Here is a 15852-nt window from a genome sequence, read left to right on the forward strand (position 1 = left end):
TGACACGGCAAACAGCAATAACAGCTTTTGCTGTTTCAGCCGGACAGGGTGTTTCCGCTGACCGAGGTGGGCAGACCTCGGTCTTGGAGGGTGAAGCCTCGCTCAGCCCGCTGGGACCTGGAGTTCCTCCGCGCCCCAGGATGATGTAGGGGACGCCTACAGCAGCCTAGGATGTCTCAGTCGGTGCTGCAGGTTTCGCCTTTGACCCCGGATGAGGATCATAGCTTGCTGACTTTCCTACAACCAGCATCTGAACCTGGAGGACGTGAAATTTGGAGTGAAGCAGGGACTGGAGAGGCGGATTCTTTTGTGGAGCCTCCAGGAATATCTCTCCCAGCTCCTCTGATCAGACCATCAGTGATTGACATGGAAGCGATCTGGAGTGCCTTGGAATCTTTGCATAAGGTATGCTCCTAGTTTGTTTCCTCAGTTCAAAATTTTAATACTCAATTTAAAACCCTTGATGAGAAATTCCAATGCCAGTCTATTAGAATGGACAAATTAGAAAAAACTGTGGCAGAAGTTAAAGTATCTACTAATTTACACCTGAAGGAAAAAGTTTTACTTACTAGGAAAATAGAGAATTTGGAGAATGCAAATAGGAATCTGAATTTGAGACTCTTAAATTTTCCTGTCTCCAAGTTTCAATCACCTAGAGATTTATTTTATTTCTTTTTGAAATCAGTTTTGAAATTTCCAGAAAATAACATGCCACCGTTACAAAGGTTATATTACCTTAATCTTCCAAAAGTGCATGAAGAAAAAGGAGGAACATCATCAGGAGAATTGGATCTCACTGGTATGTTAGAGACATCCCAAGAGGAAATTTCAGTTAGAGCCACTTTACTGGTAACTTTTGTTTTTCTTCAAGATAAGGAAGCAATTCTTCGTCTATTTTATAGGACTGATAATGTGAGATTTCATGGATTCAAGATTTCAATATTTCCTGATGTATCGAAATGGACGCAAGCCAGACGTAAGAAATTTCTGGCTTATCGTCAGTTAACTTTGAATTTGGGAGCAACCTTTCAGTTACGTTTCCCATGTAAATGTTGCATTACATATCAGAATAATAGATATCTTTTATGAGCCTGATCAATTACAGTTCTTTCTTGAGGGTAAAACAACTACAAGAGGCCCAGAGACTTCCATGGAATCTCCTAACCAGGCTAATAATAGACTCCAGCTGTACTCTGTAATTTAATTATTTCTTGAAGTCCAACTTCCCTTGGAATTTGCTTGGTTCTCTCTCTCCTTAATGTGGACTTTAATCATGGTTACTAGTGTGGAATTATTTTATAATTTTATTTTTTGTTTTCTTCTTAAATTGATGTATTTCCTTTCAAGTATTGTTTATTCAACTTGTAAAAGACTATAAATAAATAAATAAAAGTATGTTTTCAGTGAAAAAATATAGACGATTATTCTGACTGAATTCCTGTTTTTCATCCATTTTGTACAAAGTGCCAAAATCTAAGTAACCTCTACAGACATAATAAGCAAGCAGATTTATACAAATTCAGTTTAAATTTGGCCATGACTATTTGTCAGAGGTTGGTTGATGTAAAGCCATGCTTCTTGGTGTAGATTATGGGATTGGGTTGCTATTAACTGAAGAGCAAGGAGAAATGAGAGACCCTGGTATTGCGAGTAGAAACAAGCTAGGGGACCCCTTACCTAACTGGCCTGGCCGGGGGAAGAATAGTTCTCTAAAATTTAAAACCGGAAAAAATGAAGACATGGAATACAGAAAACCTGTGCTTTTTGAAAGGCCATGTCTGTAGCAGGTGCCAGTTCAGGCCAGTTAGCATGCTGCTGAGGTGAATCTCATGGCAAGGTTTTTGAGTTGAAGGTATGACTTTAATAAAACGTGCAGTCTTACTACAAATTTTATACAACTATAGAATCGAAGAAAAAGATGAACTTGAAATTTGATGATAAAAAAAAAAATACTGGAGAGATAAAATAAGCTGACACAGGAAGTGCTACTGCTGCTTTCACAGTTTATTATGGTCTTCCAATTTGGGAGCACTTGAAGAGAGTGAAGATTTTAATGTGAACAATGTGCACAAACCCCTAGCTGTTATGCAGTGGTAACACCTGATGTTTGGCTTTAGGGCCCACAATTGCAGAATTTTGAAAGAAGCTTTGATGAATGTGGCCTCTATCTGAGACCTCTTGCTGTTGTGGTAAAGTAAGGTGGGGAGTATAAAACCTAGGAGGGGTAGAGAATCCTGTAATAGCAACTAAGGAAGCCTCACGGCACCAGATCCAAGCCCTGGTTCTGACTGAGCTGAAAACCCCAAAGAAGCAGGAAGTAACTAATTGGGTCAAAAATTCCCTGCCAAACAATAAATTAGATACTTTACCCTACATGATCACCTTTTAAGCCTCATTTCAACCTTATTCAGAAGTAAATTTAGTCAAAATGCTTCTTTCCACTCTTAGAAAACAAAAATCAACCTTTCCACTGACAAGTAAAATTTTCTCCATATCTGATGTTTTATCAGATGTTCTTCCCAATTTACAGTGGTGTACAAAATTCTGGAATCTTTTATTTTAATATGTTTTTGTTAACACAATAGATTTCTGTGTACCACATTATAAGGGATACACTTGGTTATTAGAATTAGCTTTTTATTCTAGCTTGGCCTTAAATTAGAGTTTGTTAAAGTTGCCACATTAATCATTTTTCTGTGTGAATTAAGTAATGCACTTCACTGACCAAAAAAAGTACATATGAGCATCATCTATCCTTTATATATTGTGTAGGTGACCTTGAAAAAGGCTGTTTTGTGTGTCAGTGATGGCTCTATTTGATGGGCCACCCTCTGTCCTTGATCACCTGTTTGCACTGTGTTGGCATTGAGTGAACCAGTTTGATGAGGTGGTCATGAGTGACAACGTGGTTCCAGGCTGCAATGAGTGACTCAATCAAGTTGTGTTTTGATGTTGGATCTCTCTTTGATATATCCCAGGTCACCAGATTCAGATCCGGAGATTGGGCAAGTCAGTCAATTGACTCAGTGTTGTTCTGACGCTTCTAGTTGATCACCTGTTTGGAGCGATAGTAAAGTGCATTGTCATCTTGGAATAGGAACTGGCCTGGAAACAGCTGCTGAGCTGATGGCACCATGCACTTTTGCAGTATTATGATGTACTTGGTCCTATTGACGATGTACAGAAGTCTGGCGCCACTGGCAGCCATTTAGTCCCAGAGTATGACCTTCACCATGAGGCTGAGTTACTTGGGCTTGAACTTCTCTTCAGGAAACCTCCTCACATAGGTGTGGGCTTGGTTATCAAACAAGCAAAAGGTGATTTCATTGCTGGAAAGCACCTTATCCCACATTTCACATATCCAGCTTGAGTGCTTCCGTGCCCACTTGATCCGGTTGCACCTTTGGACTTCGGTCATCGGTGACCTTTCTGCATTCTTTGCAGCCTCACAGACTGAACTGTTAATGAACTGATGTTGACATGAGAATAGGAGGAAATATTTATTCACTGAGAGAATAGTTAAGCTCTGGAATGCGTTGCTAGAGGATGTGGGAAGAGTGGTTAATGTAGCTGGTTTAAAAAAAAGATTTGGACAGGTTCCTGGAGGAAAAGTCCATAAACTGCTGTTGAGACAGACATGGGAGAAGCCACTGCTTGCCTTGGATCGGTGGCATGGAATGCTACTATTTGGATTTTTGCCAGGTACTTGTGGATTGGTTTCTATGAAGATGGGATACTAGGCTAGATGGACCATTGGTCTAATCCATTAAGGCTATTCTTATGTTATTTTCTGACCATTCACGCAGTAGCCGTTCCCCTTAACTGTATCCATGACATCCTGTTTAGATTGTAAGCTCTTTCGAGCAGGGACTGTTTTCTTACTCTTTGTGACTGTGCAGTGCTGTGTGCGTCTGGTAGCTCTAATTAATAGTAATAGTAGAAGCTGAGGTGAGGTCAACTTGTGATTAGTCCATGAAATGCATCGAGATGCACAATCTTAGAGTGATGTTGATGCTTGTGGACAATTGAACTGAAACTATCACTGAAATTTGTCACTTTCTTCTTTTGTACAGTCTTTACTAGTGCTGCCCGATTCAGGAAAAATATTTTGATTCAGCCTATTGAATTGACTTTTTGATTCGATTTTACTGCCCAATTGGGTGGGGCTTTTTTTTTTTTTTCCAGACATCCTGATGGGTTTATTTTATAGCCTCTTCACCCCCTTTGCCCTCTCCTACCCACACTGGCGCTGTGGTGTAAACAAAATAAAAAAGACTTTTCCTCTCTCTGTTAGACCTCGAACATGAGCTAAGATTTAACACCACCTCTGGCAGGAAACATATTTCAAATCTGACATATTGTAATCTCAAAACAGAAAATTATTTTTTTTACCTTTTGTTGTCTGGTCATTATTTAAATCATGTTGGTCCCACGCTCTGATTGTCTTCTGATAACGCACTTGCCAGGGTTTCCTTTCTCTGTGCTAACCATCCATCTTCCATCTCTGTCCTCCCCTTTCGTTTTCCTTCCCTCCTCTGGAGGTTTGGCATCTTTCCTTTTTTTTTTTTTTTGTCTCCATCCTCACAGCTGCAGGGATGGTCCCCACCATCCCCAGATCCACCATATCCTTTTCTTAACTACCTTTTCATCCTGCATCTCTCCCTCCTTCCCCACCACCCCAGGGTTTACCATCTCTACCATTCTCTTCCCAACTATCCTCCTATCCAGTATCTCTATTCCCCCCTCTACACCATCCCTTGTGTCTAACTTCTCTCCCTTTCTGTTCCTTCCCTCCCTAAATCCCATTGTCCACCATCACTCTCCCTCTCCTGTTTTTAGATCCATTATTTCTTCCATCCCTCCCCCATCTCTCCTCTCCATAATCTCCCCCCAAGTCCTTCCCCCCCTCCACCATCCATCTTCCCCTCTCCAATCTAGTGAAGAAACAGCATGAGACCTATCAAGTTATCCAGTTCCAGGGTGGATCCTTCAGACCAATCTGGGATTTCTGGCAGCCTCATGCAGTTTTGTTTTTTTACTTTAATTATCAAAATCTGGAAGGGTGGTGAGGATGGTTCAACTGAAGACTCCCAACCCCCAGGACCCCAAGCCCTTTGCTTAGGCCTGACTTGAGCTGGAGGGAGGAGCAGCTCCTGCATGTTGTAGCCAACAGGAAGAGAGACAAGAGCGAAGCGCACTGAAAAGCAGCATCGGCAGCCTAGATGGCCTCCGTTTTACTGGCACCAAATCAGTGCTGCGTCTGGTTGAAAACCATGCGGTCGGCCTGTGCTGCGAGAAAACTGGCAGCTGCAGTATAAAAAATGATAGCAACTGATAGCAAACACACCTTTCATACTTTTCAGCTGTTGATTATAGTTATTAATTTGCAAATGAAGTGTAGTGCAGGTCAGAGCCAGGCAGGGGAAACAGTCAGCGCTTTCTCTCGCTAGCGTGCATTAAGGATGGGACCTTTCATTATTATTAAAAAAAACCTTACTACTACTTTTTAGCGCTCCCTTTGCTGAAGTCCTTGCTTCTGATGTAACTTCTGTTTTCGCAAAACTGGAAGTTACATTAGATCAGGGATGTCAAAGTCCCTCCTCGAGGGCTGCAAGCCAGTTGGATTTTTAGGATTTCCCCAATGAATATGCACTGAAAGCAGTGCATGCCAATAGATCTCATGCATATTCATTGGGGAAATCCTGAAAACCCGACTGGATTGCGGCCCTCGAAGAGGGACTTTGACACCCCTGCATTAGATGGACAGACTCTGGCGGCTGAGGGAAAGCGCCTCTAGCAAGGGGGCTGACTTGAATCGGTGAGTTCGGTTTTTTGTAAAAAGAATTGATTCAGCCAAAGTGAATTGGTGAATCAATTCGAATTAGGCAGCACTAATCTTTACTACTGTGCTATGATGTAGCCGACTTTGCTGGTGATCTGTCAGCAAGAAAATCCTTCCTCGCTCATCACCAACATATGGGTTGGGTTCCAGGGTCGGGTTCCAAGTCTTGTTCATGGTTGATGCAGAGTGTATATGAAACACAAAAAGCCCACACTTTTTATAGTTGCCCTGTTACCTAGACATCTGGACTATGATTGGTTGACGAAAGCAGCCTCCTGATTGGTTAGAAATGACGCATGCTGATTGGATAGTCTTGATCCAGTTTTGAAGCATGATCTGTAAAAGTTTATACTATGTTTTCCCGAAAATAAGCCTAGTTCCGGGATTTGCCAGCAGTTCCCCTTCCCTCCCTCCCGTTCCTTGTGCAGCAGAACCCTTGAGTGAGCACCGCCCCCTGAGCACCTGTCGCGCAGCTGAACCCTTATTCTTCCCTCCCTCCCATCCAAACCTCGCCAACAGCGAGTGAGCCCTAGTATATACCTCCCTAAGCAGCATTAGGCCAGCAGCACTCTAAACAGGCTGCTTCAGCCTTATCTGCCCGTGAATTCACTCTGCCGCATTACTGATGACATCATCAGTAACGCGACAGAGTGAATTCATGGGCGTGCTCGCTCGTGGTCGGTGGGGTTCAGATGGGAGGGAGGGAAAGATGGTGGTTTGGGGCGGGGTGCTCGCTCAAAGGTTCTGCTGCACATGGGATGGGAGGGAAGGGAAGCTGAACAAGGGTCCTGCTGCACAAGGGAATAGAGGGGAGGGAAAGATAGAAGCTGGGTAAGGGTTCTGCTGCACGAGGGATGGGAGGGAGGGAAGGAAGGATAAAAGCTGAGCAAGAGTCCTGCTGCATGAGGGAGGGGAGGAAAGATGCTGCACATGTGGTGGAGAAAAAGGAAAGAGGAAGAATTGGGGTGAAGGAGAGGAAGGGAGAGATGATCATGTTCATACCCCAAAAATAAGACCTAGTGCATTTTTTTGGGCCTAAAATTAATTTCCTTAGCAACAGCAGCAGATGAATCCAGAGACCAATGGGATAGCACACATCTACCAGCAGGCAGAGATAGAGAAACTGATTAACAGGTGGTCCTATTGGCTGGCACTCCTCCTGTATCTTCAGTATACTCTTATCTCCCAGCAAGTGATGGTCGCTATTCAACTAGCTCCTAGATTCTGGCTGTGACTGGAAAATTATTTTCTTCTGTTGAGGTTTCTCTTCAGTGAGACAGGGGTGTCTGGCTGAATGGTGCCGGCTTTAGGGGTTACTCCTGGGCCCCCCCAGGTCCCTGCCTCACCCTCCCTCCATTGCTAGAGGGTCTGACTGGGTCTCAATTTTTTCTTCTTTCCCTTCTCTGTTAAAAAAAAAGGGAGACCACAGTTGCTACATTCTGCCCTGTTAGTGCTGCACAACCAGCTCTTATTGGCTTCAACCGGCCTTAACAAGCTTGTGAGTATGTATGTGTTTTTTTACTGTTTGAACTTCAGGTTCTGTTTGGGAGTCAGTACTGTGGGTTCGGTCAACGTACGTTTAAGGAATGGATATTTTATTGAGGCTAAGTTTTATGACTAGAAATCCGTTGAGGGAGCCGGGACATTCCCGCCATTGGCATACACGCACTTGGTTTCCTTGTTGGTTACAGCGCGGCAGTGGCGGTGCGATTTTATGCTCGCACTTGTTCTCCTCGTAGGGTTTTAGTGCAGCAGTAGTAGTCCTGTTTATTCTGAGGCTCTCTTTCGTCTGTGTTTGTCGCGGCCATGTGCAGCTGATTGTGCAGGTGCCGATTTATAGCAGCGCGCATGAGATGGGATATGTTTTTTTCCGGCGCTGTGGGAAACACCACACCGTTCTTCTAGTTATTCCTTGAGTCTGATTTTCTTTCTATGCAGGCTGCAGCAGGGTAAATTTTGCGGGGCTTGAATCTGACTATGTTTCTAGGAGCATTAATGCAGCGGCCACGTGTTGGCGAGAATCAGGCGCACGCTTGGGTCTCTGGCGATGGCGGGAGAGCTGCAGCGTTCTGGCAGTTTATTTCCAGCTGACTTTGGTCAGAGTATGCTGCGGCTTCTCTCCTTTCCGGTTCAGACAAGTTGTTCATGTTTCACCAGCTTTGGGACAAGCTTGGGCAGATTTATATGTCTATGTCTGTGTTCCTGCTGTATTCACTTGAAGGAAGCTGCTAGTTTAATCGGACTCTGGGGTTAGCACTAGGTCACTCAGTCTCGGTTTGTCTCCGGACTGGGTTGACATACGGCAAATCATGGCACAGTGAGATCAGCAGTAAGATAGTGCCCTGTATTTCACACGGGTATCTCATTGTCTCTCTTGGGGTCCCTGCAGATTGAGCCTTTGTCTGTTGGTAACTGTCCTTCTTATTTGGGCCTCTGTGCTGCGTGTGTCTAGTAGTGGCATAGGATATATATGCCTAAAGGTAGTATAAACAGTTTCCAAGTTGGGGCTGTCTCTATGGGCATGACACTTTGCATCTTCCTGCGGCCAGGATTCTCTTTCTCTATTTCTGAGGGGACCTGAATTTCAGATTTCCATGTTTATCACGCTGGTTTCTCCTGTCGCCATTTTCTCATGGCACATGCTAGACGGACCCCCCGACCAGACAGGAAGGGCTGTACAGCTCCTTCTAACCAGGAGCCAGTTACCTATTCTATCAAACCCGCGGGGGAGCACGCGCTATGTGGCTGTTAGCCTCATCCCTGAAGCTCTCATTAACGGTGTGAGCTTTGTCTGATACTTGTTAGGATGCTGTTGTTTTCCACGGGGTATCTTGATTGCGTCTAACATGTATTTACTTTAAAGGACATACGTATTTCGCTCATGTTGCATGGAGTTAGTATTGTTTTCATGGTTCCAGTATACTTCTCTTTACATTGCAAAATTTGATTTTTCCTAGGAGAATTTCTTTCTTCTTACAGATCCTACAGTTCTCATCCTGCCGTTCCCTGACCTTCTCCACTTCATTCTGAGGGGTTCTTGACTTCTTCCAATGGCTCTTCAGGCTTTCTCATGAGGGGAAGATGCTATAATGTCATGTCAGGGGGCTGTGAAGATTTTTTCAGGATGCTTGCAACTTTGCATCCTCCTCAGGTTTCCTTTTTAAGTGTTACTGGTCCTCAGGGCAGTTCTTGTAGTTCTTTAGGAACTAAGGGACGTTGTTACATTTACTGCATGATGCCCAAGACGGGGGCATTGGGCAGGCTGTATCCCATTCTGCTGAATTAGTTTCTCAGGGTTACACATTTCTGCAAAAAAACTGGGAGAATATTTACATTTTCACTATGGACTCTGAATCGGCACTAGGTTTGCTTGCCTCTCTTGGAGCAGCGCTTTCTGTTTTGGCATATGCCATTTCACCTATCCAAGGCTTCACAAACATTTTAGAAAATGTGGGCAGTGGTACCATTTTGGCATGGCCAGGTGATTCACCTACTTTCTTCTTGACTGACTGCTTGAGTTGGACGTCTTCCAGTCGGGCCATTTGACTGACACGAAAAGGGTGGTTTCTTTTCCTCAGTTCTTTGGACGTGAATCTTCGAATTTGCACAGCGCTCTTTTCTCCTGTACTATTTATAGGTATATCGGGGAGATGTTTTTATTCATATGGGAGAGAAATGGGTTTCTTCACAGAGACTAGGGTGATGGGTCACAGTCTCAGGTTTGCATTCTTCTTCGGTTACCATGACCAAGAGTATGGGATTCTGTACAGGTTTTAGGATCCTTGCTGCTGACTCTACTGGGAACTTCAGCTTGCTTTCCCATTATAATGCTACAGCAGTTGCTTTTGTTCCGGTATCTCAGGGCTCCAATTATTTAGTAGGCTCCTCAAGCAATGATTTGGTGGCTCAGCGAGATTTCTCTTTTCAAAGGCATGCCTCGGTCTTTGATGGACTAGCTGATGGTCACCAAACATCCCGGGCTGTCAGGTTGGGGGGCTCGGTGTCTTCCATCCTCAGCTCCAGGAGTCTGGTCTTAAGAGGCGACTCAGTACTTGTTCATTCTTCTACTCGGGAGCATGGTCAGGCTACCGTTTCTGGAGCTTCAGACCATTCTTCCAGAATGACGCTGAAGGTCTCTTCAGTCAGTATTATGATGGGGGTATTTCTCTACAGCCTGGGCAGTAGGTGATATACTTAGTTGGGTAAAGTTGTGGTTCTACTTCAGTGGATGGACCCTCATCTTCTTCTTCTGTTGGCAGATCATTTTATGGGTCATGAAAAGAGTTGGATAGACTTTCTCTCTGCGAAATTTGAGCATGGCCCATTTATTGTATGTTACAGTGTACAGCGCTGTGTACGCTCAAGAAAGTGTAAATATTAGTAATAGTGAAATCTTCTACATCCTGGATATTGAGAATTTTGTCTCGGGTGTTCCGGTTCTTTTTATGGACGTGAGATCTCCTGGAACTAGACCTCATGGCCTCGTCTCGAAATTCTAAGCTTCCTAGCTTCTTCGGCGGGCACAGGGAGTGGGAGTCAGAGGGGGGTAGCAGCATGGCTTCTTTATCACCTCTGGTTTCTCCTTTTTCAGAGCTTTCCCCTGGCTGATGATGGCTTGGATTTGCCATCTCAAGCTCGCTTTCAGGGCACAGTATTTGTAGAATCTCTGGATTGGCTGCGCCATCCTTGATATGCGGCTCTGATGAGTCTTTCGACAGCCGGACTGTTGAGTTTTTCCTGGTATCTCCGGATTTGCTCACCTAGGGTCTGATCCACATGGATATTCGTACTACTTTGGTATTACGACCTAGCTTTTGAAAAGTCATGGCTGAGGTGTAAGGGTTATGCGAAGCAGGTTGTTTCTTCTCTTATCCAGGCGATACATACGTTTTCACCTGTGGCTTCTGCTTCCTTTTTGAGGTTTTTCCTTTCTTGGGTACTTCTCAACATTTGCACCCTTCCAGAGTTCTTTTTTGGCACAAGTTTATTGCCAAGGGCTTAGTGTTCAATTCCCTTCAGCTTCAAGTGCCATTCTTACCTTGTTACAAGGGCTAGGTATATTGCTCTTCGCTTACTTCTCAGCTTCATGTAGTTCAGTTCCTAAACGGAGTACGGTATATTCGTACACCTCTTAGAAAGCCCTGTCCGGAGTACAGTCGTAAGGTACTTCTTCGCAGTTTACCGAAGCTTCATTTCATCCTTGTCTTTTGAGACTCTAAAGGGCTGTGCCGTTGAACACGGGGCTTCTTGTGGCCATGGCTTCAGCTCGGCGGTTTTCTGAGTTGCAGGCCTTGTTTGGCGGGGATACCTATTTCTGATTTACAAAATCTGGGGTGTCAGTTCAGGCGGTACCACAATTTCTTTCTAAGGAGGTGTCATCCTTTCTTTTATCCAAAACCATCTCAGTGTCCTTGATGTTCCTTTAATTTTCTTTTAAACTTTTTTTTACTTTTTTTAGGCCTCAGACTAGCCATTAGGGGCCATGCATTTCTATGGTCACCAAACAAACTTATGGCAATGGCATCCTCATTAGCCCCATTATATATTTTTTTCACATTTTTCTTATTTAAAGTGCTCAGTGCTATTTTTCTTTAGTGTCTCATATAACTTAATTCTTAAAATTATTATAACTTAATTGACTTATCTTAAGTCAGTCTTGTCTCGTACTATCATCGGGAAGGGACCTGTCATTCCGACATGTTTCGCCTTCTGGCTGTTTCAAGAAAAGTCCCCCCTTTTCAAACTTGTTCGCACCATCCAGATCTGTATAATGCTTATTGAGATAAGCATTATACATGTTGGAATGACAGGTCCCTTCCCGATGATAGTACGAGACAAGACTGACTTAAGATAAGTTTTTTACATGCTATGCCTATTGATGGTTACTGATGTTTGGGCAAGTAGCTATACTGGAGATACAGGAGGAATGCCAGCCAATAGGACCACCTGTTAATCAGTTTCTCTATCTCCGCCTGCTGGTAGTTGTGTGCTATCTCATTGGTCTCTGGATTCATCTGCTGTGTCTAAAGGAAAGAAAATTAACAGGTAAGAACATAATTTTACCATAAGAAACTGTCTTATTTTCAGGGAAACACGGTAGTAGCTGTTCCAGTATTAACAAAATTTCTAAAATTAGAAACAAGTGATCTTAAAATGTTGATTCTGCTAGCCAAATACTGCATATCCCTTATAATGTGGTACACTGATAAATCTACTGAATCAACAAAGAAATTAGGTGAAATTTGAAAGAATGCAAAATTCACAAGTGGTTCCTGACATTTGCACACCACAGTAAGCTATTGAAAACTGATGTCCTGGACTAGGGCTGTATGAGACTTTGACAGGGGTAGACAGTAGCCCAAAGTGCAGCACTCGCAATAATTGTTCCAATAAAAAGAAGCTTAGTTTTGAAATGTGATATGGTGGTTTTGTTTTCTTGGTAATTATTGGAATAGTGGCACAGACTTAAAATGCTGCTGGCAGAGAGCTAGATTTCATTATCAAAAGTCCAAATTAGCTCAGAAACAGTTTTGAGGATTAGGATTTTAGTAATGACTAGGATCCCATGCTCTCAGCATTGTGGAATCTGAAAGACTTAACATGTTCTTTTCTTCCTTAGACCCATCATTGACAGGCCCTTGCGTGGGCGTGGTGGTCCTGGTAGCAGAGGTCGTGGTCGTGGACGTGGTCTGGGCAGAGGAGATGGCTTTGATTTGCGTGGTAAACGGGAATTTGACAGGCACAGTGGCAGTGATAGATCGTAAGTTTTTTAAAATGGTTAATATTTGCAGTGTGTTTGTCTAAATAGTACTACAATAACTCACTGTATTTCTTAACCTGTGATGCCCAGATTTCTCTACCCAAACACTGACTGTGTAACTCATTTTGGTTAGTTCTTCACATTTCAGTGGCCCTAAGCATGAGGACAAACGTGGTGGTAGTGGATCTCACAACTGGGGAACCGTGAAAGATGAATTAAGGTTGGTAATGGTTAGAAGTTTAAGTGCATCATTAGAGAATTAGTTTGCTGCTCTTTTTGATGATTTCTGCTACTGTGGTGTCTACAATTCATACATTTTTAATCTGCTCTTTAAATATGTTTTTGCAGTATGGTCACTTTTTATATTATCTATTTTAAGAATAGTGTTTTGGAATTGTAATTGTAATCATAGCAATGTGAAGTCCTAAATCAAAACACATTTGTAAACCAGGGCTAATAAGTCCAAGCTCACCATAGAGCCTAGGACCTTTGCCATGCTGCCAGGGATTTACCTCTGCCAAACAGCTGTTTCTTTAGTATCTCTCCAGACTGGTACAGTTCACTGATGGGTAATAGCTCATTATGACCAGCAGATGGAGACTGAGACAAAACTTTTGGCTGTAATACTAATAGCTGTGCTTCCCTCTAAATAACCAGTCTGTGCTCAGTCTCCAGCAGGTGGTCGGTAAGCTGTGCCAGTCTTTTCTTAGTTAGTGTAGGGTTGTTGGAATTTGTGTAGTGCTCCTTGTCCCCGTCTGGTGCTGGACTGAGCTTGGGGGGACCCTTTCGGAGATCCATCCGACCTTGGGGGTGTCACACTCGACAGGTCACGAGTTGTCCCTTCCCCCCTTTCCTCCATTTCCCCTAAATTTTTCTAGAGGTGCCTCAGCTGTAAGCCTTGCCACCGATACCGGCAAAGCATATATGGCTTAGAGAGCCAGTAGAAACTGTTCTGGGAAAAAAAAATCCTGAGGCAGTGCTGGTATACTTGTATTTCTATTGCTAACTGGCACCTTTTCTTTTAGCTAGGTCATGTATTGTGCAATGAGCACTTATAAAAGGAAAAAGTGCTCCAGACACGAGGTAGCTTCGACTAGCCTGTGCTCGCGATGTGCAGGCCACCGTGAAGGGGAATCCTCGTCGGCTTCAGGTGCTGGCAAGTAGGGTTCCCCTTCAAGTACCTCGCGCGCTAGCAGCCAGGAAGCCTGGGCTTCCCCCATTGCCCATGTAGGGGTTACCTCAGCCACTGACAGGAAAATAAGGTTTCTCTTGCTGCCGAAGCAGTTGGGGGACTCCCTTACCACTGCTGCTGGCATGCATGATTTAGCGGCTGGGAAGGTTCAGGCTTCTCAGCCACTACAGGCCTCGGGGGCATGTTTTTCTGCAGGCGTTGCTCCGATTTTGGTGGAAAACCCCTCCATTTTGTCTGCAGCCTCAGGTGACCTTCCCCCTGTATTGGAGAGACAGGGACAGGTTTCTGCTAGGTTCTCTGCTTTAGCAGTGAGTCCCATTGGGCTGCCAGGGTGTTTTCCCCTGATTTTGTTTTTGCCTTGTGTAAGGCTTATCTTCAGGCAACCGGGGGATCTGCCCCTGGGGTTTCGAGGTGTGTGTGGGGGGGGGTTCCCCCCGCATCCACTCCGGTTCAACCCCCTACAATGCCTGTTTCATCCCCGTCTCCTCTTCCTGTCGTCCAAGCGGCTGCAGGTCTTTTGGAACAATGATTTATAGTATGAGGAGCAGTTTTCTTTCGATGAGGATCTGATCTGTTTGGGAGACCTCCAGGATCGTCTCGGGGGAGGGGGCAGATACCGTTGGCGGTCTTTCGGTTCCATCAGCTGACGAGTATGCGTCGGTGGTAAGCATCTTTCTGCAGGAAGAGCTCCAGGAGCTTATTCTTCAGATCTCCTTGATGTTGTGTTTCGAGGAAGACACGAAGGAGCCCCCCGCATATGGTGGACCCTCTGCTTCGGGAGATCCTTTTAACTTCCTGCTCTTTTTCTATGCATCAGGATATTCGAGATATTGTGCTTGCACACTGGAAAGTGCCGGAGGTGCCCTTTTGTTTTGCATGCTCTATGGCTCACCTCTATCCCAGACCTAAGGGGGATAGGGATACTTTGAAGTCGCCAGTGGTGGACGCAGTGGTCTTGGCCATTGTGAACTGGAATACGGTGCCCGTTGAGGATGGCTCAGCCCTTAGGGACTCTGAGGAGCGTAGGTTGAAGTTCCTCCTTAAGCAGAATTTTTTTGTCACTGTACTTGCGGTCCAGTTGGTGATGTATGGCGGTCCGGTGGCTTGGGCTTTTGACCTTGAGTCTGATGACAGGTCTTTGGTAGATCAGGATGTAGCCAAAATTGAGATAGAAACATAGAAGATGACGGCAGAAAAGGGCTATAGCCCATCAAGTCTGCCCACTCTACTGACCCACCCCCTGTCTATGCCCTAATGACCCAATTTCCTTAACTCGACCCTCGTACGGATCCCACATAGGTATCCCATTTATTCTTAAAGTCTGGCACGCTGTTTGCCTCGATCACCTGCACTGGAAGCTTGTTCCAATGATCAACCACTCTCTCTGTGAAGAAATACTTTCTGGTGCTTCTTATCTCTCTGATGCCATGTATGACCTTTTGCGGGCATCTGCCAAGTCCATAGCGCTCGGGGTGGCTGCTTGTCGTACCTTGTGGCTTCGGGCTTGGTCGGCGGATGCGGCATCAAAGGCTAAGCGAGCGAGTGACCTTCCTTTGAATCCCTGGGTTCCTGCTCGTTGAAGGACCTTACTCTCAAAATGGGTTTTCTGGTGGCCCTTACTTCTGCAAGACGTGTTTCTGAGCTGCAGGCTTTCTCTTGTAGGCCTCCCTTCCTGGAGTTTTCTAGGGAGCAGGTTGTGCTGTGGCCTGTTCCGTCCTTTCTGCTGAAGGTGGTCTTGCTTTTTCATGTCAATCAGTCTGTGGTCATCTTGCTCTTGGGAAGCCGGGAGGGCTCTTCAGAACAGAAGCAGTTGCGCAAGTTGGATGTCTGGCTGGTCCTTCGCTCTTATGTACAGCGTACCCAGGAGTTCTGGAAGTTGGATCATCTTTTTCTCCTCGTAAGGGGGATGTCACTTCCAAGGCTTCTATTGCACGCTGGATTAAGAAGACTACTGCTTTTGCTTACCTTCTTCAGAAGAAGTCTGTTCTATAATTTTTCAAGGTTCTTTCCACTCATGGTCTGGCAGCTTCTTGGGCTGAGTCTTCTCTTGTGCCTCCA

At 44.6% G+C, this 15852-nt stretch overlaps 1 protein-coding gene across 3 annotated transcripts in view; it reads left to right on the forward strand.

Moving 5' to 3' along the window:
• Positions 1 to 15852, forward strand: part of SERBP1 (SERPINE1 mRNA binding protein 1) — a 72389-nt gene that overhangs the window by 24458 nt on the left and 32079 nt on the right. The window contains exons 3-4 of one of the 3 annotated variants that reach the window (XM_033915292.1): positions 12462 to 12602; positions 12751 to 12822. In XM_033915292.1, coding sequence (XP_033771183.1) covers positions 12462 to 12602; positions 12751 to 12822 — 213 coding nt within the window. Of the gene's footprint in view, positions 1 to 12461; positions 12603 to 12735; positions 12823 to 15852 lie in introns of all 3 variants that reach the window. The other 2 variants (XM_033915290.1, XM_033915293.1) reach the window with 2 other exon arrangements.

The sequence above is a fragment of the Geotrypetes seraphini genome, chromosome 12 (assembly GCF_902459505.1).
Source record: "Geotrypetes seraphini chromosome 12, aGeoSer1.1, whole genome shotgun sequence".
NCBI lineage: Eukaryota > Metazoa > Chordata > Amphibia > Gymnophiona > Dermophiidae > Geotrypetes > Geotrypetes seraphini.